Here is a 25,498-nt window from a genome sequence, read left to right as displayed (position 1 = left end):
AGAGGTAGAGAAATTCAAATCGAGAAATGGCGGGACCTGATTGGCCAGGCAAACAGTTAATACGCATGCGCACTACGCTAAAAAGAAACGGTGCATTCGGAATTGTCGGAAATGTGGAAGTTATTACGGGAACTAAGTACGTAAACACCAGCAAAAGCGCCAAAAATATATTTAATTCAAGGATGAAATAATGATGGGGTGAAGGCAAGACGATACACAGAGCTACTTATGTAAGAGAAGCAGGTTGAAACAAATCTGAAAACTTTTCCAAACACACAACTTCCCGTATATTTATTTTACACTAGCTTTTGAACGTACACTTAAAAGTTTGGTATTTTTCCTCCTCCTGCTCGCAGCAGTTAGGAGAATTTACCGAGAGCACTTGAAGGCAGCACGAGCAGGAACAGGAAATGAAAGCTGTGTTTTGGACAGACGCTTAGCTCCGAGCAGACGGTGAGTTTGTTACTAGTTTCTCGCCTCACGCCTCTTTTCAAACCGTGTTCGTTGTTTCTAAACGAAGAGGTTATAAAACCAGATAACAAATGGGGTTGGGGTTGTGTAGAACGTAGTGGCAACAACTCTGGTGTGACTGACTCAACCAGTATGTGGGAGAACCTGGTTAGTTTCAATAAAGGCTAAAAACAGACTTTATGTTGTGGACGCTACATTTTCTGGTAGTTTGATCCGAAACTCCGCTCCGTGAAAACACAGATTGAGAGTTTATGTGGGTGTCAATCTGTGAAGGCGGTTAAGTGTCTTTGATTTAATCAGATAATGTTATGCGGAGTAAAACTGATGCAACACTCGCATACAAACTCAACCTGTCCGGCTAACAGCGTGCAATATTTGACATTTCACAATAAGGTGTAAAGGGAGAAAGAAAAAACGGCTCCAAACATTTAATTCTCCTTTACGTGTGTGGACATGGCTAAGATTACCGTGACAATGGGTTTAATTGGTGTTATTGATCGGGCCGCAGCAGGACACCTGTTAGCCCAGATTCAGTGTGTCTCCAGACAAGGATCAGGTTTTGGGGGGGACGGCTGCACAGCTGGACAGCTTGTCCTCACAACTGTGTGTGTGTGTGTGTGTGTGTGTGTGTGTGTGTGTGTGTGTGTGTGTGTGTGTGTGTGTGTGTGTGTGTGTGTGTGTGTGTGTGTGTGTGTGTGTGTGTGGGGGGGGGGTGGGGGGGTGGGGGGGGGGGGGGGGGGGGGGGGGGGGGGGGACTGGCATTAGGCCTCCTATTGTCGCTGCGGTGCAGGCAGTAACAAGAGGAGGGAGCACACACACACACACACACACACACTCTGATCCTCTAACATGAGCTGTTCTCTTGTTTTTCCTCTCTTGTATTGAGGTGAATGAGACATTCCCTACTAGTTAAACCTCTTAATATTAACAGGGAAACACTAATTATATTCTCAGTGGCCACTTTTATTAGGTACACTTGTGCTGTCTAATGCAACTGTTCTGCCCTAAAGTCTACTTTTATAATGGCCATCATGTTTTTTTGACAGCTATAGAGGCGTTGATAAAATATGTTATAGCATGGAGGTCATAATCAATGTTGGTGTTGTACTCCACTGCTTTATATTTAAAATAAACAAACAAAAAAAAGAACCCCTCTCAAAATATCCTCCAATACAACACCACCTTTAACTACGACTGCATTAGTGAACACATGCAGCCTGATAAAGAGGCCACTGAGTGTAACACTGGTGTGCTGACAGTCACAGGCTGGAGGAGCGGAGATGATAATTAAAAATGGGTTTTACACCGTCATGAAAATAACTCTGGAGTGTACTAAATATTTTTTTCCTGAGGTAAGGCTGCAACAGAGGATTATTTTCATTATTGATTAATCTGCTTCTCAATTGATCGTCTTGGGTAAAATGCCTATTTTTCTTCTTCTAATGTCTTTTCATGTGTGACCAGCAGGCCAAGTCCAAACTGTATTTCACTTCACTGTGATATGACAGAAAGAAAGCGTCAAATCATCACACATTTAAGAAGCTGGAACCTTGAAGTATTGCTCAGAAAATTAGTGATAATCAAAGTGGTTGATTGAGTCTAAACTCACATTCTGTCCCAATTATCACCAGGTTATATTCATTTTGCGGTTGTAGCAAGTCAATATATTTTGCTGAACAGGTGGAACACGTAGTATTTCATCCGTCCTGCTGTCCTGCCAGATCTTCCTCTCCCTAATCCCTCAGCCCTGAGCCCGGCCTCTAGGCTCCGCCATGGACAACCTAGAGGAGGACCTGACGTGCTCCGTGTGCTACTCTCTGTTCTCCGACCCTCGAGTCCTGCCGTGTTCACACACCTTCTGTAAGACCTGCCTGGACAACTTGCTCCAGGTGTCGACCAACTACTCCATCTGGCGTCCGCTCCGCCTGCCGCTAAAATGCCCCAACTGTCGCAGCGTGATGGAGCTGCCCCCTGCGGGCGTAGACGCTCTGCCCACCAACGTATCTCTGCGGGCCATCATCGAGAAAGTAGGACTGAATCACTTGTGTTTGGCTGAAACATTTACCTTTTGACTCCCTGTCTGTCTGAAACCCTTTGCTGCTTCAGTCTGTGCTCACCTGTGTCGCATGTCTGTTTGCTCATCTGCTGTGTCAGTACCAGAAGGACAGCGAGCCACGACCCCCTTCCTGCCAGGAGCACCAGAGGCAGCCGCTGAACATGTACTGCATCCAGGATCGGCAGCTGATCTGTGGGCTGTGTCTGACTGTCGGGCAGCACCAGGGCCATCCCATAGACGACCTGCAGGCGGCATTCATCAGAGAGAAACAGACGCCATCGCAGCTGCTGGCCAGACTGTCTGAGCGCAGATGGGCACAGGTGGGGAGTCCTTTTGGCGTGGACGAACGCCGAGTTGAGGCAAATTCACATGGAAATATTCTCTGAAAAACCTGCGGCGTGTCCCGTCCCCTCTGTTTAGGTGTGTGAACTGGGGGAGCAGCTGGAGCAGGAGAGGGCCCGCTGCGAGGGTGTGGTGAGGCAGGACAGACAGGACGTCAGCCAGTATTTTCAGAAGCTGGAGGTGGCGGTGGCCAAGAAGAGACACGCCTACATGGAGGCCCTGGATAAAGCCGGTGCGGAGGTGGCACGGGCCTACGACCCCCTCATCCACAGAGTGAAGGAGCTACAGGTGTGCATCAGGGCTCGTGACTGGTTCACATCAAATCATTGCACTCATCATCACACATTTAGTGTGACTTTAGTTAGACTGTTTTCCTACAAACGTCAATATATACATACATTCAATTTAAAGTAATAGAAAACAGAGAAAAGCAAGTTTGCTACTTTTTGTTTGATAAATGACAAAATGATTATCAGATTGTCCATTCATTTTGTTTCGTTTGATTATTCAACCAATGGTTTCAGCACTGCTGGCGTTCCACGGCGCCGATAATGGTCTTGTTGTTCCTGCAGGAAGAGCAGTTGGACCTGGTGTCCTTGGGCTCATCAGTAGAGGAGGAGGACTCGCCGCTGGTCTTCCTGGAGAAGGTGCATTTGTTCAGAGAGAGGGTGGAGGAGTTCATTAAAACCCCTCTGCCCTCAGTGGTAAACCTGTCCGTCACCCCGCGGGCGGCAGAGTACCTCCAGCATCACTGGCCCGCTGTGACCATCGGGAGCCTGGAGGAAGCGCCCGTCCCCAAGGTGTGCTGCTGCGCCAGGTGCGGCAGCGTGGAGACGGAAGTCGAGAGGGCTCGGCCCGAGGGCTGGGCGCAGGACCTGTGGTGCGAGCTGCAGCCCACGCCCTTCGTGGTGCTGCTGGGGCTGCTGCTCCTGCTGGCAGCGCTGTGGGCGAACCCGGTCGGAGGGGCGTCGCTCGGTTTCTCTCTGCTCTCTCAGTTCAGCCAGCTTGTCCACGGCGTGAGCAGCGAACTGGTCACATCTATCTGGGACACAGCGGGGTCGGCGTACACAGCAACGGAGGCTGCCGCCGAAAGATGGGGCTCTCAGCTCTCCTCGGTGGGTGAAAAGGCCTTCCAGCAGCTGGCTGCCTTATTTAAAACTCTGACGTCTCACTGAAAGAGACCAAGCTGGAACCCTCAACCTTTACTGAGGGCTCCCACACACTCTAAAATACCTTTAAACACCTGCTATCCGTGATCAGGCGTTCCTGGGACTACTTTGCTGTTTTAAGTTTGATAGCAAAACCACATTTAGCAGTGGATCACAATGAAACAAGGGTTTTAGAGCCACACTGAACCTGCAGCGACGCCTCAAACTCCACTTGAAAAAAATGAGCAAAAACTTCAGCAGGAAAAAAGCCCTACATTTTTAAATGCGTTAGCCGCCACATGGAGACAATAATGTTAATCTGTTTGGCCTCAGTTTAAAGAGTCCTGAAGAAAAGCATCACACGTGCCCCCCTTTTCTCTGCTACAGAATTAAACAGGACATTCAAAAATATTGTCAAGTTCAAAATCTGAGCAGTTTATGTAGCTGTGTTTTTTTTAAATATATATTGTTACGGTCAAGTGCTTCGCTCCTCTTTGGAGTGTGTTATTCCAGGTTATGGGTCACACTGCCCAACTAATGAACTGTTATCATATCAAACATTTTTACATACATTACGGTTTGTTCAAGGTGAAAACCTGAAATATTAAACTGGTGCCGAAGGATTCTTATGTCACCTTTCCCATCATGCAGTGGGACACCACAGCAGCTTTCCCGTGGCGTCAGAGGACGGCGGTACGGTGCCGCACACGTCTCTCCTTACACGAGTGTTTACAGTAGGTGAACCTCAGAGCCTAAAGAGCCCACAGATCGTGTTGCAGCTCTGAGCGGCTCCCTCGCCGTGCCTTTACCCATCAGGCCTTTAGCTCGCCGCACATAGCTGCCTTATTGTAGTGGACTGTCGGTCCTACCAGGATCAGTAGGACAGAGTTGTTTTTACTAAAATGGTCTGTTAAAATCACTGCCTTTACAGAAGCTTCAGTCAGGTATCAGTATGATGCAGGTCAGCAGTTTATTACAAATGTTATGTTACCCAGACCTGTTGTAGTGGTTCGATTTTGTTTTTTATAAACTTTGTTTCTCTATTTAAAAAAGAAATCTCAATAAACTTGTTCAAATGCCTTTAGTTTTTGTAGCAGTCATAATTTTCAAAAGCCGCCTGAGCGCCCGTATGAGATGGTCGATCAGTCGATTAGCGCTGCAGTGGTGCTCAGTTAGCTGATGGTCGCTACAGTCATCTTTGTAGTGTGAAATACGATGTCCGAACAGTCACATGAGCTCAGCACAGTCTCCAGTGTTCATGCAGGAAAACTGGGATTGTTATGTTAAGATGGTAGAAATTATTACATTAAATGCAGCAGTTTGAGCATCATGTCTGTAATTAATTTGCCCGTTTTATCGCTTCAAGTTGATGAACATAGTTTTAGGAATCTGCGTCCTGTTTAGTCACAAAAAAATTTTCTTACATTTTCAGCATGCAAAATTATGATAATTATAATAATGCAGTCACTCTAAGCTGATAAATGCTGCTTGTCCAAAAGTGTTATTCTTGTTTTTCATTAAGGAGCTCAGGATGGCTGCTTGTGTCCTATTACATCATACCTGAAAACTCTTATATAAATATTTTATGTTCTAGTGAATCACTCCATTTACTTTGTTCTGTTTCTACTTAGGTTTTATTGCACTGTTGCAAGTTATTTTTTTTATTCCTCTATTGATATAAAGGCACTATGTAACCCTGATTCTTTTTTAAACTGCAGACCGTTTGTTTTTAAGCATTTGGTAACCATTTTGCGAAGCTTTCCTTTACCTTTTTTATCCTCTTTTTAAAGCACTTTGTCACTGTTGAAAAGGTGCTATATGAATAAAGTTCTAAATCTGTAAGTGTTTTTTGATTTAAATTGCACAGTGATGGGACCTATGCTGTGCAAATAAAACAGAATTCATTATGAACCTTTTACATGTTTTCAAACTGTAGAATAATGTGGCACAATGTAAACAGCAACGACTGCTTTTTTCTAATGTTTTGAGAAGAACTCAAAATACGAGTGTCATTTGAGGCATCGAGGAAAAGATCTTAACCAGAAAACATTTATTAGTTCAGAAACTGTAGAATAGCAGCATTTCATTGTAAAGGACAGGATAAAAAGATATACGAATATTTACAGTGTGAGAAAAGGAAAATAAAACAGCTGTCACACTGCCCTGAGTCTAGCAGAGGCTCTTGGGGTTTAAGCGGTGACGGCGTCGTGCTCTCTAAACACGATGGTCTTGGGGTTGATTCCCACGCTCTTGGTGGTGTTGTGAGTTTTGTAGATGCCGATGAGACGATCGGCGATCTCAAACATGTTGTTCCTGAGGGAGATGATGATGAACTGAGCGTTCTTTGTTTGTTCCTGCAGAGAGAAATGACTGATTGAGACTTTTGTCACAACGGAAGATCAGATACTTGTTGCTGCTGTAAGCTTGTAACGTTAATGAAACGATCACTTATCCAAAAGCTGGTAAAAATAATGGACACAGTGGAGCCAAACGGTTAAATTCTTAGTTCTTAGTTTTGATCCAGCTTCCAAGAAACAGGTGATTTTTCTGATCTCCATTATTCCAGAGTTACACAACAGGAACACTGAGCTCTCATGAGTCAGTGATCCGCTCCACAGGTCCTAAAATTACATCCCCTGGATTTAGTGCCTTACTGAAGCACAGTAAGAGTTCAGAGTAAGAGGCAGATGTTTGTCAGAGGAAGCTCTTCCTGACTTATGTATCACACCAGCTTTCTATTACAAATGTCCAGAGCTGGTGGAGCCTTAAATTTCATCACTTCATGCAGTGATCACACAGTATCTCGTCGCACACAAGACACTGGTCCATACTCACATAAATGTAACAGGCGACGATGGAGACATTCTTGAAGTCCAGAGCAGCGTCTATCTCGTCCATGAAGTAGAGCGGTGTGGGTTTGTAGTGGTGCAATGCAAACACCAGGGCCAAGGAGCTGAGGGTCTTTTCCCCTCCTGACAGGTTAAAGATCTTTTTCCAGCTCTTCTTTGGAGGACGCACACTAGAGGGGTGAGAGACACAAAGTCAGAGCTGACGGAGCAGACGGCGATGAACCAAATGTGCCGCTGGTCTTTTGACTTCTCTCACCTGAACATGATGCCCTCGGAGAAGGGGTCTAGACTGTCCACGAGCTCCAGCTCTGCATCGCCCCCCAGTGTGAGCATCTGGTAGTTTTCCTTCAGCTTGTTGGTGATCATGTTGAATCCAGTCATGAACTCGTTGAGGCGCTGTTTGCGCAGGTCCTCGTAGGCGCGTTTGAACTGGTCCCTCTCTGTAGTGATCTCGTCCAGCTGAGCCACGCGCTGCAGGTACAGATCCTCCTGCAAACACACACAAACATGGTTTTATTGTCATTTCCCAACACTTCTCACTTTTACTTTCCTTCTAGTAAAGACCATTCAAAGAAATATAAATATTTGTTCATACCTTCTTCTTGTACTCAGCAATGGCCCCGAGGTTGGGCTTCATCTGAGCACACTGGGTCTCCAACGTGATCATCTTGTTGATGATGACGTTGGGATCTGAGATTTCTTCAAGTTGAGCAAGAGCAAGAACAGGAAGTTCCTCTGCTGGCTTGTCCTCAATGGTATGAAGGGACAGCTTGGTGGCCTGAAGAACACAGATGAGAATAATTTGGACACAAAAGAAAAATTAGCACAAGTTAAACAATTAGAACATGGCCAAAATGACAAATTGACACATTTTCTTTACACTGTTTTAAATAAGGAGATGAGTTGCGGTATAATGTTATCGTCACCTCTTTCTGCCAGTGTTTGATCTTGTTGTTGTGTTCAGTGATAGTCGTTTCTATCTGCTCAATGCGGAGGCGGACGCTGAGCGACTCCTCTTGCAGTGTGTGCTCCTGCTGCTGCAGGACCTTTATCTCCTTCAGCACCCCCTGATACTGCTCCTGCACCTCTGGAAGTGCAGCCTGGAGGACGAGAAAGAAAACGGAGGTACACGACTTATTTCAGTGTTTATTTAAAATTAATTTGGTTGTGGTGATTCAGGAAAAAAAAGCACAGATGGTCATAAGTATTCATGACAGGAGACTTCTTTAATAAAAAAAAACAAAAAAAGAAATGGCCCTGAATGATCAATTATCTACAGATATGCCAAAATCTGATAGAAATCATACATACATAAATTGTTTTAATTAGCCCCAAAGCAGGACAGTTACACATTTAAAACACATTGGTAAAATGAAAATAGAAGTTGTGGAATTTATCAGTATTTCTTTTGATCAAAAAGTGTAAAAACTCATTTCAGGACTGTATTTAAGCAGTTTATTGTATTTTTCATTCCTCTGAGGGACTTTTTCTCATAAAAGTGATAAGGTGTGTAGTCCTATCAATCTACTTCGCAAGAAGGCCAAGTTTACAATGAACTGCTGACAAGAATGCCTTTTTAGATCAGGGAGCTAGGACTTTTAGATATACTGTTATCAAATATCTGGACATTTTCGTGTAAATCTTAAACATGATGATGAGTAAAGAGTGCAAACCTCAGCCTCCTGACAGGCCTTCATGATCTCTCCGGCCTCTTCCTCCAGTTTCGTCAGTTTTTCTGTGAGCTCAGCCATCGACTTCTCATTCTCCTCCAGCTCACCCTGCACTCGATTCACACTCTCCTCGCACTTCTTCAGGTTGCTGCAGAGAGGACACGGACAGCAAGGAAAGCAGTTATTAGCCTGTCTGAGTGGTCGTGTTTAATGTGTGATGCTGATAATGTCAGGTTCGGTCTTGCAGAAGAACACAACACTGTTCGACACAGCGCTTCTCAGCATGACAGACCCCTGCCCTTTATCAACACTTCCACTACGGTTCAATACAACTGCATGCACATCCCAGATGTTCCAACAGACATATTTACTGTTTCTGTTGTCAGGCAACTGTACGAAGGTATGGTAGTGATTTGATGCAGCTCATAAATAGTACTTGCTAAACAAGACTAACAGTGATCCCTGCAGTGGTGCATTGAGACCCTCTCCCAAATTAATAAGGCATGCCAGTGAAGTCAACATGAACAGAAATACAGATCAGTGGCAACATTTGTGTGATGACTCAGACTGGCACACAGAAATTAACTACCAGAAAGAATACAGACAATAAAATGTGTCTCAAAATTATCTACATATACAGCAGAACCTCATGGAAAAATACCTGCTTGAGCTGGATTTATACTTCTGAGTTGAACCTATGCAGTAATCTTTGTAAGAGGCCTCACTGTTGTGAGCTTTAATACTTGTGCGCTGGAGGGACTGCGTCACTCTGCAATTACACCGCAGAGACTCTACTCGGCAGTGAGCTTTCTGTGCCACTGAGGAGTTCTTTCCAGTTTCTTTGTATACTTCAAAACAATGATGGCTAAAACTGAGCGGATTGTTACTTTAGTTACAGTTACTTTTATTGAAACTGCAGAAATGCAGAAAGAGAGAAGAGGTCAGAGGAGATGGTGTGTACCACCACTGAACCATTCGTAGCTTAAAGAGGGTGAATTTCCTGTACTTCTCTGGCCACAGAGAAATGGATGCAACGACCAATCACAGTTGTTGTGGTCTGTGTCACATAAAATCAGGTATTAGTGTGAATTGATGGCTAAAATAGAGAGAGAATGATGCGTATGTTAGGGTAACGATGGTTAGAAACGTAGCTTGGACATTAGGTACTGCATTAAGGCTGTACTGGACCACTTAAGAGCCACTGTGTGTCTCAGTTTATAAGCTCCACTGTGCTCTTAATTGGCTGGACAGCTCCTCCAGCAGGACAAATGTCCCATGTAGCCACCAAAGTTGTATTTCTACAGCAGACAGCCAGGCTGTCCTGTCCTGCCCACACAATCGATCTTAATGTTCCAGCAACAGATACCGATGACTAAATGCCCTTTTTAGTTGTTACTGCCACAACATTGATTAACTCAAATGACAACAGAAGGAAGAGGACAGGAGAGTGTTCCTGTAAGCTAATGCTCCTAATACGTGATGTACAGACCTCACACAAATGCTGGCATAAGCAGAACAAAACAGTTACTTCCTTGGCGGGTCAGATGAGCGACTTAAACCACACCTAGAAACCCAGCGTGGGATGTCGACAATCTGGGATGCTTCAGTAACGCATAACTTAACGACCTCGTACTACGACTAAAATTAAAGACTAATGAGAGACAAAGAAAAGCAGTTTAGTACTCCCCAGTATTAGAAACATATTATGTTATCATAGCTCAACATGAGAATTTATAATCAAGCCAATAGAGTAGCTGATCCCTCTGATTTTAAACAAAAACATAAGCATGAACATAGCAAAGATGTGTAATTACAGAGCTTAAACGTGCTTTATTTTCTCACCGGTCAGCTGTCTTTATGGCCACTTGAGCCTTGGTTATGGTGGAGGAGCAGTCATCGAGCTCTTTGTTGACCTTGTCGAGCTTGTCCTGCTGAGCCTTTAATTTGTGGCTGTTGATGTCCACAATCAGGTTGTGGAGCCTTTTCACCTCATTTTCCACCTTCCCAGCCTTACTGGATGCAGCCTCATAGTCTGAGAGAGCAAGAGACACAAATCAGAGCTCAGTCTAACATGAGATCGAGCATTAACTTAATGGCAAATTAATAACAATATTTGATCTTTACAGAAGGACCCTACCTTTCTTGAAGGCCTCCAGGCTCTTCTCCATTTGTTTCTGTTTGGCCTTGTCAGGAGCTGCAGCCATAACATTGGCCTCAAGTTCCTTCATTTGAAGTTTCAAGTGAGTCTCTTGGTCAGCCAGTTTCTGAATAAAGAAACGATGAAAAATATTTAGTCACACCAGTGAGCTAAGAGCAAAAAGTTATCAGTTAACACCGTCACATTTTATGATTGGTTATGAGTTATAATGTCTCTTATTTAGATCACAAATACACCCAAATGGGTGAGGCAGAGAGAGAATGAAAAGGAAGAGGTGTATTTGCCGTACAGTCATGCTGTTGGCGTATTTCTCCAGGGTGTTCTTCATATCCCGGAGCTGCGGCCGCAGGCGCTGGATGTTCTCCTCCAGCTGCAGCTTCTTCTCTTGGCAGCCCTGAAGCCTGGACACTTTCTCATTCAGCTTGCTCTCCATACGGTCAAGCTGCAGAAAACACATGAAAATCATCATCTCACTAATAGCAGTCCAGTGCCTCAGAATCCCTTCTAGGAAACTTGACGAGCAAACAGCAGGAACTAGGACTTAATTATGAAGCTTTTTTCACCCACTTGGAGTGAGGAGCAAACTTCTCCTTTAAGAGCGAATGGCATCACCGTTTTGTGGTACAGATGACAATGATGATGTCTTTTAGATAAGATAGGAAGAGTGAAAAATAGGATTTTTCCCAATTTGGAATTAAAGAAACTAATTCTAACTTAAGTTGGGGTAAGACCATTGACTTAGGAACTTTCTGTAATACAGCCCCTGGTTTAGAGTCACATCCACAAGACTGAACGATAGAATTATTTCATGCAGGAAAAAACAAACTAAACAGAGAAAATGGTGTCACCTTTAAAAGCTTCACACAGAATATAATTTACATGAACTGAAAAATATAAAATTTAATCTTTTTGAGTTGAGAAGTTGTATTACAAGTCATGGCGTTTAATTTGCCTATCTGTGATGTTGTTAATGTATACAAAGTCGTATTAGAAATGTGTGGTATATTAAATTATGCAGTGCTCTGGCACTGATGTCATTCTGTGGTTAAAAACTGGGGTGGTGGTCCAGTTGCACCTGTGTGCCATTTGGCCAAAATATCAAGCATCATGTATGCATTTGAATCCTTCAGGTTATCTTTAATGGTAGTTTAAAGGATTTTATTGTTTTTTTATTTATCATACAGCATATTTGGGTTTGTGGTGCAAACTGCATTGTTAGTGTTGTGGCGCATTAATAGCTTTTAGTTAAGAACAAATTAGATTAATGTGTTTTCTGCAGAGTGGGCATGGTTGTGTAAATGTATCTACTGCAAAATCAGGTAGGAGAAATTTTCTTTTCCAAAACATCTGATAAACACTAACCCTGATGTGTGTATTTTGCACTCACCTCCTCCTGGGAGACTTCAGTGCCAAGAGAGGAGCCCATCCTGCCCTTCAGTACTCTTCCTCCTCCAGTCATAGTTCCTGTAAAGCACACACTTGACTTGTAAAATCAGAATTTATGTACTGTTTTCTACACTAGCTAGAGAAAACAAAAGATCAGCCAGGTAAGATTATGACAGAAAAAGCAGGCCACCCACCAGCCATCTCGATTATCTGTCCCTTCAGGGTGACCACTCTCCAGCGCTTGTCCCTCTGGAAGGCCATCCTAGTGGCCTGCTCCATGTCCTGGGCCACCAGTGTGTCCCTTAGGGCAAAGTAGAAAGCTGGTCGCACACTTTCATCTTTCACTCGCACCATGTCGAAGAGACGAGGACTGTCCTCTGGAGTGCGAATGGGAGCCATGTTCCTCTCCCACACCTTCATCTGAGCAAAAGAGGTGAGAAGAAATGAGACAGGGCAGCAATATAAGAGATTGTCAATCGGGCCAAATCATCCGCTTACACTCTCTTGATTGAGGACCCAACGAGTAATGATTTATACCTTGTCAAGACCAATGAAGGTGGCGACCCCGATGTTCTGCTCTTTGAGGAATGTAACACATTTCTGAGCTGTGTCAATGGTATCCACAACAATGTTGTCCAGAGCGCCACAACTGGAAGAGATGGCCACATCAAACTTCTCATCTATGGCTCCAAGGTCTCCCTATAAGCACATAAATCCATTCATCATTACAGACACTGAATGCTTAAACACAGGTGTTTTTTTTTGTCTTACTCTTTTGGTGGTGAGAAAATAATTTTACAAACGCTGTCAATGCAGGCTTATGACACGGGCTGATTTTATGTGTACTTATTTACTTGAGTTTCTTTTTATCTGAAGCATCAAGAACTTTTCTTGGAGCTTCTTAGGTTTTTCCGCCATACTCCTCGTTGCTGTAGTCTACTCCCATTGCTACAGTCACTTCCCCCTTTGGGTCTGGCAAACCAATCATTGCTGGATGACCAAATGTCACACCAGACACCAGATTTAAAACTTTGGCATGCTGTTAAATGCAAAGATTTACCTGGTGGTGACAGGCTGAATCAGCACTGTGTAAACTTGTTTGGTAAGGGCTTGAATGTAATGGATGTTGATTTATATGTAAAAGTCCTGCAATCCAGCTTTAAGTCAAACAGAATAAGTTTGATATGTTGAAACTGATGTTAATATGGCAATGATGAGACTCAAGCTGTTGTGCACAAATAGATAAATAAATTGTTGCTGTGCTATCCTGAAGTATTAATATGTCTTGCCAATCTTCCAAAGATGCCAGGGATTCTGCCGCTCTTCTTTTGCTGCATCAGGGCATCCAGAACCTTCCCTCGACTGCGGTTGGAGGACAGAGAGCTCTTGGCTTCATCCACCTTCTGCCTCATTTCCCTCACCACCTCCCTAGTCTCACTATCCATCTTCATCAGCTGCCCCAGCTCTTCCTCATCCTGCAGAGTAAAAAAGAAGAGCCATTCAAAAAGAAGCTCACACAAATGATGCCATTCAATGCTCAACAGACGTAGTACAGCTGAATGCGTGGTTTCTGATATCCCATGTAAACGTTCAAACAACAACAATGTTAAGGGTGTTTTGACCTTCTTGAGCTCCTGTTCCTTCTGGGGTATTTTGACTTCCAGGTCTTTAATGGCAGCGCGCCGCTCACGCAGCGTGTCAGAGGTTGTCTGGAGTGTCTGCTTGGCCGTGTTGAGCTGCGTCACAGCCGTGTTGTGGCGGCTAAGATAGATGTCGAGCTCCGACTGAGCCAGGTCCATACGAGATCGGGTCTCATTTACAGCCTTACTGAGTTCCATCAGCTCTTTCTCTTTGGTCTAGAGAGCACAAAAATAGGTCAGGTAAGTTTAGAAGGTGACGAGACGAGATTTTACAGAAACAATGCAAAGCCATCTAAAATTACTAACCAAGAATCCAATAACACAACAATAACATATCTTAAATCATATACACACACACCTCTTTGTCGTGTTGCAAGCCGCTTGTCTCTTCCTTCAGACTCTCCATCACCGCCTTAAGTTTTTCCTCTTCTTTCACCTTCTGCTTCTCCAGCTCATCCTTGCGAGCTGTTGCCTCAGAGATGGCCTTTTCACTGCTGGCTGGTACACCGCGCACCTCCTCCAGCTGAAAGAAGAGCCAGACAGGAAAATGTACAAAAACAGATGAGATGCGTCTGACTCTGGATATCAACCAACAGTGACTACACACCTGTCTAGGTTTAACAAAATTCAGTGATTCACATTTCAACCAAATACAGAGTGACAGCCCTTTACCTCTTAGATTAGATGCTGAGATAAAGGGATCAATGACTTTAAGAGACAAGAGTTAAGTTAAATGGGATGAATAAGTTTTGTGCTGGTGCCAGTTACAAACAACTGTACTAGAGTAGCAGTAGCAGGCTAAAACACACAACTGTAATCAACGATAAACACACACTTAGGACTGAGCAAGCCCTGGTTAAGACTGGCACAACAGCCTGCTGCTTGGCAGGGCTGAAACAAGGCAAGGAGTGGTGTGTGTGTATATAGTCTATGTTTTGTAGGGTTAACTGCGGGTGAAATGTGAATGTGGCTGCTGGGAGTGTTACACAAGCCAGGCCATAGTTGACTACCACACAGCAGAACACTGCTCCCCAGAGGCCTGCCTGCCTCTGACCAAGACGTTTCCAGAGCGCAGCCGTTGTAGGTGGAGCAGATAGGGGTTTAGAGCAGAGAAGGAGATGGGAGATAGACCTACAGTTACAAGGGAACTCTTAACTCTTGGTTTGTGTGAAAAGCTTTTTCAGTAAGTGTGCAAGATGGAGAAAAAATAGTCTGACAGACAGGAACATCAGCAACAGGGAATCAGAGCGAGAGTGGGCTGTCACTAGGCACACACCAACAATCCACTTGTGTGTTACTTCACAGCCCCCTAGTGGCTACTTTAGGGCAGATAGCCGTTCCTGCCATGAAATTTGAGTTACCAGTCTTTAGAGCTTATATTTTTTCCTATGGATAATGTCAATTAATTTACATGAAATATGGGGATTTCTCTTTACTCCAGGCAAGAAAAAATAAATACAATTTAAAGCCTACCACATTTTTCATTCTTTATCTAGAAATGCATGACTGAAGAATTCATGTTTATTGTGACAAATAACACTTATAATAACAAATCTAAAAAGGCAAACAACATAAAATTAACTGTACAGCACAAGAAAACACAGAAACAGTACACTGCTGTGTTTATAACTGTAAAACAAGAACCTGTGAAATGAGGGATGCTGTGTGGGGGGGGAACTCCTCCTACAAGTGATTCTAAGTGATTGCAAACTAAACACACGAGGCACAAATAGAAATTAAAATGTAGTTGTTTAATTCTGCAATTTCTTTATCACTTATATGTAGGTTTCTGTATGGCCTTGACAAATGTGTTTCTCTAAGCCTCAAAACAGCAGCCCTGTGTGTTTTCTATAAGCAAGGGAAATTGTATTTCTAGTGCCCATGTTTCTTTCTTGGCCACAGGACAAAATAAACACACAGTAACACTAGAGTGTCATACCACTGGTGCTAGCTTGTCTTGACTTAGTGCAACCCTGTATATTTTAATGGATATGTATTGTAAATTATGAAAAAAAGGCTAGAGTTATGTTCCTGACAGATAATGTGCATGTGTGCCTCTGAACACTGTGAGAATGGAGTAAAATAATCACCAATACTGCAGAGTAGCAAACACTAATACCAAGTTAAATGAAGTAATTAAACTGCATTAATAGTGGATGACAATTTAAAGGCCAACACACCTTTTCCTTGTCCTTTTCCAACTGCTTCTGTAGTTTCTTGTTCTTGCTCTTGGAGTGTTTAATCTTCTCACGCACTTCAACGTCCTGCAGGTCCAGCTGGGTGAACTTCTCCTTCTGGGTCTCAATGTACTTGTTGAGTTTATTTTGTTTCCTGGTGGAGGAACAGCATTTTTACTAGATACAGTCAAGTCAATCAGGGACCAACTAAACTACTACATAAACTATGAGCATCTGAAAATTACACAAAACAATGTGTATAACAAAGAATAATTGCCTCAGTTTCCACAATATAACACAACAAGCTCATAGTACATTAAAGGTCACCCAGTTTTTAGTCCCTACATATTTTTCATTTCAAAGAAATTTTGTCCGTTTTAAAAATGATTTATGGTCATTAAGTCAGACATTTATGAAATGATGTTGATGGTGTCCTTATTTTCCACAGGAACATTTGTGTTACTTCTATACTTAATCCAGACCTGAACTGCAATTCTGACTCTAAACAAAAATGTTCAGAGCAAGAAAGTCCCTGACAACCGCCACAAAATTATTGAATTAGTAGAAAAGTTAGACTTCCTAAGCATGTTACATTGGTTAATAAGAGGGAAGCAGGAGAAAAAATAATGCCTTACTTCTCCACATTTTTGAGCTCTTGATTCATTTTCTCCATCTCCTGTGATATCTTTGCATTTTTTTCAGTGAGTTCCTTGGTGTCCTCCAAGATCTTCTGCTTTTCCTGCTCTTTATCCACCACCCGCTTCTGCAGATCATGACTAATGACCAAGAGATATCAAAAAACAGTAAAACGGTGGAAATGTACACATAAAACTATGAAAATGGTGTCTGAATATAAAAATGTACAAATTGCATCAATTCTACATATTTTATCTTTTTTTACACTACAGTTGAATCTACCTTGAAATTTAATGAGATTATATCATTTTTTAAATTTGTCTTGTACAGAGCAAAGAGATGGTGCTGGTGCACTCACACATAGTACTGGCAGAGCCGACTCTTGTTTTTGAAGATGTCATTCTCAAGGGTGAGGAAGTCCACAGCTTTGTTCTTTTCCCCCTCCAAAGCATTCTTCTCCTTTTCCACTAACTTTACTCGGTTTAGCTAGGACAGTGAACAGATTGCAGTACTTAATATCATGTGAAAAAACTTTAATATAGATCCTAGACAATAATTATATGTTCAAATATTCAAAAGAAAAAAAGATGTTTCATTTTTACAGCCATTCTGATGTCACATAAATATGATAAAGGCTATTCCAGCATTCATTTATTTATACAAATTACATTAAAATAAAATGTAATTGAAGAAAGGAAATTTGCCAATATGCTAAGATAGTCTTCCGAGTTAATATCTATGCAGTGCACAAAAATGTTTTCTATGAAAAGCTATTAATCATGACTGAGGTAGTTGCTATCTGACATTCTTCACAGTTACACAACAATAAAAAAGTATTATTTTCATCCCAGATACGTGCCTCCGAACACAACGCACACACAAAAGAAAGCCCCTTAATGTTCAGAAAACGAAGTCAGGACACAGGAAGGAAAGTTGGTTAACTTGAGTGTGTGAGCAGATAGTGTATGTCACCTTCTCTCCCCTCTGCTCATTGAGTAGCTCAATGCGGCGAGCCAGGGTTTGGATGGGCTCCTTGAGGCGGCAGGAACCAATAATGTCCTCCAGATACTCCAGCATGCCCTCATCATGCTCTGTCTGACCTTTAGGCTTCATCATGGCAATCTGCTCCACCTCGCCCTAAGCAGAGTCCAGAGCAACACATAGACAAGACATGCATGCAATCATTCACATCAAACACAGCTAAAAGTTATAATAAAACCAAAACTCTTGATTGATGATTTGTAAAAATGATAAAATAAAATTGTCCATATCACTTACTATTACCCCTATGTGGTCAATTGAATTCACAAGTCTAAATTTACAATAATGCTAGTTTGCTACACACACATTCCACATACAGTCATGTACAGTGTAACAAAAAAGTATTCTAGCGGTTCCCTTTGATTACACAATGACTTGCCCACTCAAAGAAATTGAAAATAATCCCAGCATTACATTAAGCTTGAAAATATGAAATTAAAATACTTCAAAGCTCCTCATTCTTCAATGAGAAAAAATAATAGCTATGATTGATTTTGATGAATGAGGAAAGTGTTATCACAGACATGTAAAAACATGCTTCAAAACACTTAGACATTTCATGTTGTAATGACATACTGTTGCCTCACCACCCCACCCGATCCTACCAACAATCACTACACATTACAAAACTTGTCTTAAAAAAAAATAAAAAATAAAAAAAAATAAACAGTATTTCCAAAATTAAAGTGATTTTTAAACAAATGCTCTGGATAGCATGCAAATTTTTACTTTTTGTAGCGACGCCTTAGTTGAATTTCCAAATACTGTACATGTATACAACATGGGCCTACTCTTGGGTGTAATTATTTGTCTGAACATGTGTTCATTTTCATTTTTGTTTATTTTTAAGATAGACTGGCTAAGAATAACGATAAATAAAAGTTAAAACATAATTTAAATCAAGATATTGTAAGAACTACCTTAGTCTCAAATTATGTTTCATTTATATGCAGTGAAAAACGGCAGCTCACATATTACTTTTACGTATTAAAGAAAGAAGAAGCCAGTAGGAGGAGGAGGGGGGAATCCCACGTCATCCTCTGCTCTGACCAGTGCACAAAATAGACAGCTTCCCCTTAGCCAGAGGCCTGGAAAAGTGACCTTGAAGAACAAGTTAAAGCCTCTTCCCATACAGCCATGTTATAGACAGAGAATCTAACATCCAAGGAGAGTGAGAATAGACTTGTGCGCACGCACACATGCACGCACACACACACGCACGCACGCACACATGCACGCACAGAAGACAGCAGGACACATGTAATCAACCAACTAACCACAAAACCACAGTTGAGGGGAGAAACTAAGTGTTCACCTGAAATTGCCCCATACTGTAAAAATAATGAAATAAAATTTTATTGAAAAACACAGATTTAACCAGCCATTTTGTTCTACTCTGACATGAGTCATCAGCCCATAAGCCTTGGGTTAATCAGTAATGGTGGGTAGGTTACACATACAATCAGAAGGGACAGGAGTGTAAACTAGTGAACTGGGTCATGCTAAATTAAAAATAATAATAATTTTAAAAAATCTAAGAGGAAAAATAAATTAAAAATATACAGGAATGCATTACATTCACAGTGGAGGTAAAAAAAAAAGCAAAGAAAATGTTGAACCAATATCAAAGCCATGGTAATGGAGGGTGTTTGATCCAGCCACACTGAAGCAGCACTGCTAATATTGGGGTTGGGGTCTATTCTCACACGCCAATATTTACGTGCTGCTAAAGCGTGGCAGGTACATGGGACAGAGAGGGAGGGAGGGGGGAGAGGTCCAACCTGTCCCCACTGGTGGTCAAAACCCATCACAGATTCCCCCACTACAAAATGTGAGTTTGTCCAGGTCCATGTACTGGTAAAATTGCATTTTTTTCCTTAAAATTCTAAAGCAGCAAATAATGGTTCGCACCTTTTCCACATTGTTTCAAACCATGATGCGCTGCTATAGCAGTCTAAGGGCTGGCAGAGGACACTTTCGCTCTTTTCCAATTCCAGTGCAACAGGTTATTCCTACAGACAGGCATGGCTTCAAGGCAGCCATGAAACATTTGACTCAAAGTGGACTGGGAAATGGGCAAAGAAACGAAGTGCAGGAAATCTCTGACAGAATGGGATGGTCACAGCAAGGGTAATAAAAAAAAAAAAAAAAAAAAAAAAGAGTTAGAAGTAGAAGAGTTTACTACATAAAAAAAAATAAAATTACCTGTAAGATCAGAAATCTGTTGTGGTCTAGGTCAATACCATGGCTTCTGAGTAAAGCCCCCACTTCTTTGAATGTAGCTTTCTTGCCATTGATATAGTAGGCTGAGGAGTTGTCTTTGTTGGCAGTCCTGGAAACATAGAACTTGCTGTTGGGGATGACTTCGTAGTCATCTCCTTCCTGGCTCAGAGGGGGGAGGGGCAGAGGACACAGAGCAGCTTAGTGAAGAACAGCTCAGGAGAAACTCAAACAGCTCTACACATCAAATGATAATACTAATAATACTGACAAATCCACTGAGGGTGATTAGAGAGAAACATCCCACATTAAAAAAAAACTATTTAAAAAAGGGTTTGTTTAAAAAGCACACAACCAATCTAGACCAGCTACACTAACATGTAAATAAACCACATCAATACTCAAGTGTATTGTATCCTGTTGCATTTATAGAATTTAAACATGTTATATGAGATAATGAGATTAGAAATGCAATGCAAAAAGGTCAGTAATTTGCCTAAAAGTGAATTAATTTTAAAAACAGCTCTAATAATTCAGGTTGTGTACACCAGTTCTTAAAAACTATTTTTAGGTTTCAGAAATGGCTGATTGTAAAGCCTGTAGAGTTCATGAAAGTATGCCATTTGTTTAACAACTTAATTTGAATTTACTGTGAACTAATGGACCGAACAGAAAGGCTTAGACATATTTAACAGTGGTCAAGGCAAAACTTACACCCCCTGTGGCAGATCAAATATAGAAACATGTTCTATTCAAAATTTTTAAGCCATAGACAATTTTTAAAGTAATTTGTGATCTAGTGCCACAGACTAAATTCCCCTCTTTATACAAACACCCATTTTATTGACATTTCACAGTAAATTCATGTCAGTGGAGCCTAGTCACTTAAGTGGCACATTTAAAAATTATTCAAAAATAGAGGAATCAGTTCTAGCACATTATGAATTGACTATTACATATGTGGGTGTTAGTTGTAACTTTCACGACTGATTTGAGTCTGTGTTTATTCACTGGTGTGATATGTGTACAGCAATATTGACTCATGAGCATTTAGGAAATAAAAAATATCTAAAATTCAAGAAAAATATCAGTCCACCAGAGAATCAACCCTTTCAATTCAGACAGTGCAACTGTAATTACAGAGAGGCCAGAGTGAGTGTTATGTGAATCTATATGAGATATAGGGAAATATGTATATGTACCTTATCAATAATCTTTTGAAAATGCACCTCCACAGTACAGCTTTGCACATCTTTGTGCTTATCAGAGCTGTGAATCAGCACTGAGAGCTTTTTCGATCTGATCTTTTGAGCTCTGTATCCAAACACAAAGAGCATTGAATCTATCACATTGGACTTCCCACTCCCATTTGGACCAATGATGCAGGAAAAGCGCTGAGAGAGAGAGAGAAGATGAAAAAAAATATAAATTAATTAATTATATAAAACATAAAGCATCCACAAACAAATAATGTACATCTCATAACATTACAGCCCTTATATTAACATTATCAGCATAGTAACAATGGGATAGTGACTGTATTCCATGTGGGTGTAGTTAAGATTTATTTTAATATACCTATATTTGCAGAGCAATGAGGGGAGCAGAAAAATGTGAAAAGACAAAGTTTAAAGAAAGTCACAATTTGAGGGAAATGTCAGCACATCATTAGATCACTATCCCTTGTACAATACACTGACTAAATCAAAATGGAGGAGTGTGACTTTTTCCAGTTTGAAAAAAAAATTCTAAAAATTAAATAAATGTTATAATGCAGTGTCCTTAGTATTTTTGTACTTTTTGTGTCTATCTCTAACCAAGGCAACTAGTTTACAGCTGCTCAATATGAAATGTAAGACAAATAAAATAAAATTGAGAAACACTACAAATGAGGGGAAATCTGTGAGCTTAGCACAACACATAAACAAAGATTTCCCACGCAGGGTTGACATTTGTAACCATGTTTGGTCGTACCTTGTGAAAAGGCCCCAGAATCTGCTCGCCTGCGTATGATTTAAAGTTGCGATTAACTAAATGTGTTATCATCAGGCGAGGAGCGCCCGGTTCATTGGTCATTGCTGGGGGCGGGGGTGGAGGGATGCTACCGACAATCTCCTCCAAACTTCGATTATCAGCCGCCTCGGCAGCTTCCCCGTGAGACGGATCTGTGGCACAGAAAAAAGTACAACTTTTATTCCTCTGTGCGAGTCGTTTCAGGTGGGGGGCAGTGGTGCGTGGGGGAGGGGTGGAGGAGCAAAAAAACAAACAAACAAAACACAGGCAGCAAGTTACAACAGCAGTCAAACAACGACTCCCGAGAAAGTTGACAGGCGTTATTTTTCTTTGTTCTGAAAACAAGAGCCAACCCAAAAAAGAAAAAAAGAGACCATGGCCGCTTATGAACAAACCCACATTAATATACAAACGCTCCCCACGAGAAGCGTTGATACGTGACAGTGGATGCGCCACATTCATTTCGTCGATAATAAATAACTAAAGTGCACATTTCGATCATCAACGTCACGTTTTCACTCATGCTGAACTGCACTCAAAACACAGACAGGGAAAATCTTGTTTTGTGATGATAATGTGCAACGTAAACCCGATCATGTTGCCATCACACCAAGCCACAACGACCTGTCCAAAATCTATTGTGCTCACATAAGCATAAACAAGCTAAGGGGTCGATGTTTGTAAATTAAATTCTTGCAGCCACACACCCAGAGAGGCATTTCAGCGTATACTAAAGAGCACAAACACTACTTAATGCCTATGTGCATCTTTAGCTTCGCGTACAAACTGATATACAAATGATAAAATATCCAGTTATAAGAATTAAGCCAAACACCATTTTGGTCTACTGCATAAAACACTTCATTGTCCGAAATAAATTACCTCGTTTGCTGAGAAGCTCCGGGAAAGAAGTGCACTCGACGATATCAAAACCATCTCAAAAATCATAAGACATTTATTGATGACTGACACTTTAGAAAAAAATATCTCAGCCATTCTAACTACGTGTTGAGATTTAAGTAAGAAAAAAACGCTTCACAGCTGTGCCAATTGGCCACTACCAATACAGCAATACACGCAACGCCATTGAGTGAGCACAACTTATTTAGATTCACAGACACCAAAACACCCTTTGTTACTTGCCAGTTGTCGGCGGTGCCTCCTCTTGGCCATTGGAGTTGGTTTCTTGAGGGGGTACATCCAGCTCGTCTTCGGAGTCATCCCGAGGCTGCGACCCTTTCCCTCTTGGCTTGGCGGAGGCAGTGGAGCTCTTTGCAGTTTTAGATGGCATGATTTGAAATCTGAAGGGGTCATTGGTAAAAAAGGAATATCCATGAGTGGTTTTTGTGCCTGTCAATCTCCCAACTCCACTTTCAGTCGGTCACACGCAGCTACCGTTGTCAGGCTTAAATCATTACCACAGTCAGATCTCACTGCCGCCCATGAAACTGTTAGACGGTATATTTTTCACTGGGTAACACACGTTTTTTTCTCTACAACAATAGCTCAAGTAACAACGTGGATAAGAGTGTGTATGACCTGCACAAAGTGAGGTATTAAAAAAGGATCTCGGCCTGATAACATTAGAAGAGGTGGCTGCGATCAGGCTGCACATCTCCAAGATGATTGTGGCGAATTAGATGTTACTCTGACTCTAAACTCAAATAACAGTAAAATGAATGGCCTCCCCCTGTGACAGACTGGTTTGAGTGTCCTTCTGTATTTACGGTAAGCATTACATGTGCGCGTCACAAAGTTGGGACGGTTAATGTCCCTCGCAATGTTGGGAAAAACACGAAAATAAGGTCCAATGGAAAACATATTCAGCCGATACGCAAATAGCTAAGTTCTCTCTTCAGCCTATCGTATGCTATATGGTCATTAATGAATAGACGCAACAAAACACGCTCTCTGGTCGGTGGTAAAAACAGCGTCCTAAATTGATCGAGTCTCAGATTGACACTAATATTAACTTTAATCCCCTTAACTTTCATGTTGTGGGCGGAGGTGTACATGGGACGACCTAACTCGCCATCTAATTGGAAAGCACATTCAAAAGACCAATGTAACTTTACGGTAACGTTGGACCAATAGTAACGTTTTAATTACACATATGTTTGCCAGCGAAGCTACTTGGTAACGCTAGCCTGGCCACTAGATTAAAAAAATAACACGTAGCGTCTGCTATGCCACGTTACTGCGCTATTTTCACTTTGCTACTGTTAACGTTAAGTTAGCTGCTATGGCTAACTGTCTTATGTTTAATAACGCAGCAAAGCTAAAGCTAATGTAATGGCTAATGTTGAGTGGCAAACCGATGTGCGTTGCGGATCTATAACATTAACGCAACGTTTAGTGTGTTCAAATTAGCGTTATTTGAATTGAAAGTGACGCTTAACTTCGCGTTTTCCCGACTAATTTAGGCTAAAACTAGGATAGGTAGTTAACCAGGCACAATTACTGCAGCTAAAAGTTTAGCAACAGTAACATTAGCTTAGACAATCGAAAAAGTTGCATGTTACTGTTAGGGGTGTGTGTCTACGAAAGGGCTAATTTTGCGTTAAATATAAGTCAAGGAAAGAAAGTGATTAACTCTCATTACACTCCGAAATGTTGCTAACGTTTGACAGTAAGTTTTCCAGCGTAGCGAATGGTAAAACTTGAGTTAACGAGTTGTTAATGTCAAGTCTGGTTTGGAATTAACGTTATGCGTTTCAGGAAATAGACGAAACCCAGTCAGTACTTTCAGCTAAAACGTCTCCATGTACCTTCCACAATATGGGCACGGTCTGCCAAGTGTCTTCCTTTCCGACCCAAATCACGATTTCGAAAAAAAAGTGAACGTTAATCCAAAATTTGGCAAATATAATCCACAGAAATTAGCCCCGTGTCATTCCGAGTCGCTCCCCTATTGAAAACTCTAACTTGTAAATGGCGCCTAAACTGTGCTGTCGAACCAAATTCGTTACAAACTGACGCAAGGCACCATGGAACGTTCAAAGGGCAGGGGAAAAAAACACAAAATTCAAAAAAGGGGACGAAGCCAACTCCGCCTCGCCGCAAACAAACGATAATCATACGACAAGAAAATCTGACAAAAACGTAGGAAGCAGCAACATTTCTCAACTATGTTGTATATTATTTAAGATTATTGTTAGATTCAAAGCCCAATGTTTCTACGTGTTCAAACGGTTGCCTGGTTACAGTAGAACCAAGTCCCGCCCGGAAGAACAGTTTACATTTTTTAAGAAATATTTTCCGATAGATCGACGATCAACGCTGCTTTATTTTCATTTTAATGAGTCCTATTAAATACATATATTTAACAGATGTCACACTGCACTTACTAATAATTCGAAATATCCGTTTTCAATAAAACGAGACTTCCAACTCTCGCGATAGCTCACTTTTCAAGCTGTTTATGACCCAGATTAAATGGCTACCAAAGGTTAGCTTCTGAAAACGTTAGCGGTAAGTTGCTGATTAGTGATGGATAGGCTTGCTCTGCACTGTGTCGACTATTCATGCATCTTTTGCTGGAGGAAATGACATGCCTACACTGCGTATTGACCTACAGTACAGTCGGGAAGGATAGAACAATGTCTGTTTTAACCAAGTTAACATTAGCATTGAAGTCACAGGCAAGAGTCGGGGACATCTGAGGATTCACGTTAGCAACAGTGACAGGTAC

The 25,498-nt window shown here is 41.7% G+C and overlaps 2 protein-coding genes across 4 annotated transcripts; one reads left to right on the top strand and one right to left on the bottom strand.

Moving 5' to 3' along the window:
- The first annotated feature begins 347 nt into the window (after nt 1-347).
- trim59 (tripartite motif containing 59) lies at nt 348-5,327 on the top strand. 2 transcript variants are annotated; one of them, XM_070829167.1, is made up of 5 exons: nt 348-453; nt 2,152-2,498; nt 2,626-2,847; nt 2,948-3,157; nt 3,442-5,327. In XM_070829167.1, exons 2-5 carry the CDS (start codon nt 2,244-2,246, stop codon nt 4,042-4,044), a joined length of 1,290 nt encoding a protein of 429 aa, XP_070685268.1. In that variant the 5' UTR covers nt 348-453; nt 2,152-2,243; the 3' UTR covers nt 4,045-5,327. The 2 variants fall into 2 exon arrangements, with proteins under 2 accessions (XP_070685268.1, XP_070685270.1); XM_070829169.1 differs by lacking the exon at nt 348-453 and having other exon boundaries at nt 2,052-2,498.
- Nucleotides 5,328-6,052: 725 nt separating this feature from the next.
- Nucleotides 6,053-24,719, bottom strand: smc4 (structural maintenance of chromosomes 4). 2 transcript variants are annotated; one of them, XM_070829196.1, is made up of 24 exons: nt 24,576-24,719; nt 22,951-23,108; nt 21,769-21,959; nt 20,997-21,188; nt 19,780-19,956; nt 17,506-17,670; nt 16,892-17,019; nt 16,533-16,673; nt 15,901-16,051; nt 14,079-14,243; nt 13,703-13,936; nt 13,370-13,555; nt 12,618-12,779; nt 12,275-12,500; nt 12,082-12,158; nt 10,984-11,136; nt 10,674-10,800; nt 10,379-10,568; nt 8,540-8,684; nt 7,793-7,966; nt 7,462-7,644; nt 7,123-7,355; nt 6,853-7,036; nt 6,053-6,371 (listed from the first exon to the last, which is right to left on the bottom strand). In XM_070829196.1, the coding sequence occupies exons 2-24, from the start codon at nt 23,096-23,098 to the stop codon at nt 6,207-6,209; spliced, it is 3,897 nt and encodes a 1,298-aa protein (XP_070685297.1). In that variant the 5' UTR covers nt 23,099-23,108; nt 24,576-24,719; the 3' UTR covers nt 6,053-6,206. The 2 variants fall into 2 exon arrangements, with proteins under 2 accessions (XP_070685297.1, XP_070685298.1); XM_070829197.1 differs by lacking the exon at nt 24,576-24,719 and having other exon boundaries at nt 22,951-23,241.
- Nucleotides 24,720-25,498: the final 779 nt, after the last annotated feature.

The sequence above is a fragment of the Pempheris klunzingeri genome, chromosome 4 (assembly GCF_042242105.1).
Source record: "Pempheris klunzingeri isolate RE-2024b chromosome 4, fPemKlu1.hap1, whole genome shotgun sequence".
Lineage (NCBI taxonomy): Eukaryota > Metazoa > Chordata > Actinopteri > Acropomatiformes > Pempheridae > Pempheris > Pempheris klunzingeri.
Note: the sequence above shows the minus strand (reverse complement) of the source record. Positions and strands in the feature narration are given on the sequence as shown.

Bases quoted from the DNA above. Each gene is read 5' to 3' on its own strand.
- trim59 (XM_070829167.1), top strand. From the start codon at position 2,244: ATGGACAACCTAGAGGAGGACCTGACGTGCTCCGTGTGCTACTCTCTG. The intron at 2,499-2,625 runs GTAGGACTGAAT...CTGCTGTGTCAG, and splicing joins TGCGGGCCATCATCGAGAAA to TACCAGAAGGACAGCGAGCC. The intron at 2,848-2,947 runs GTGGGGAGTCCT...CCCTCTGTTTAG, and splicing joins CTGAGCGCAGATGGGCACAG to GTGTGTGAACTGGGGGAGCA.
- smc4 (XM_070829196.1), bottom strand. From the start codon at position 23,098: ATGCCATCTAAAACTGCAAAGAGCTCCACTGCCTCCGCCAAGCCAAGA. The intron at 10,801-10,983 runs GTACGGCAAATA...TTCTTTATTCAG, and splicing joins AATACGCCAACAGCATGACT to AAACTGGCTGACCAAGAGAC. The intron at 7,037-7,122 runs GTGAGAGAAGTC...TCACCCCTCTAG, and splicing joins TCCGAGGGCATCATGTTCAG to TGTGCGTCCTCCAAAGAAGA.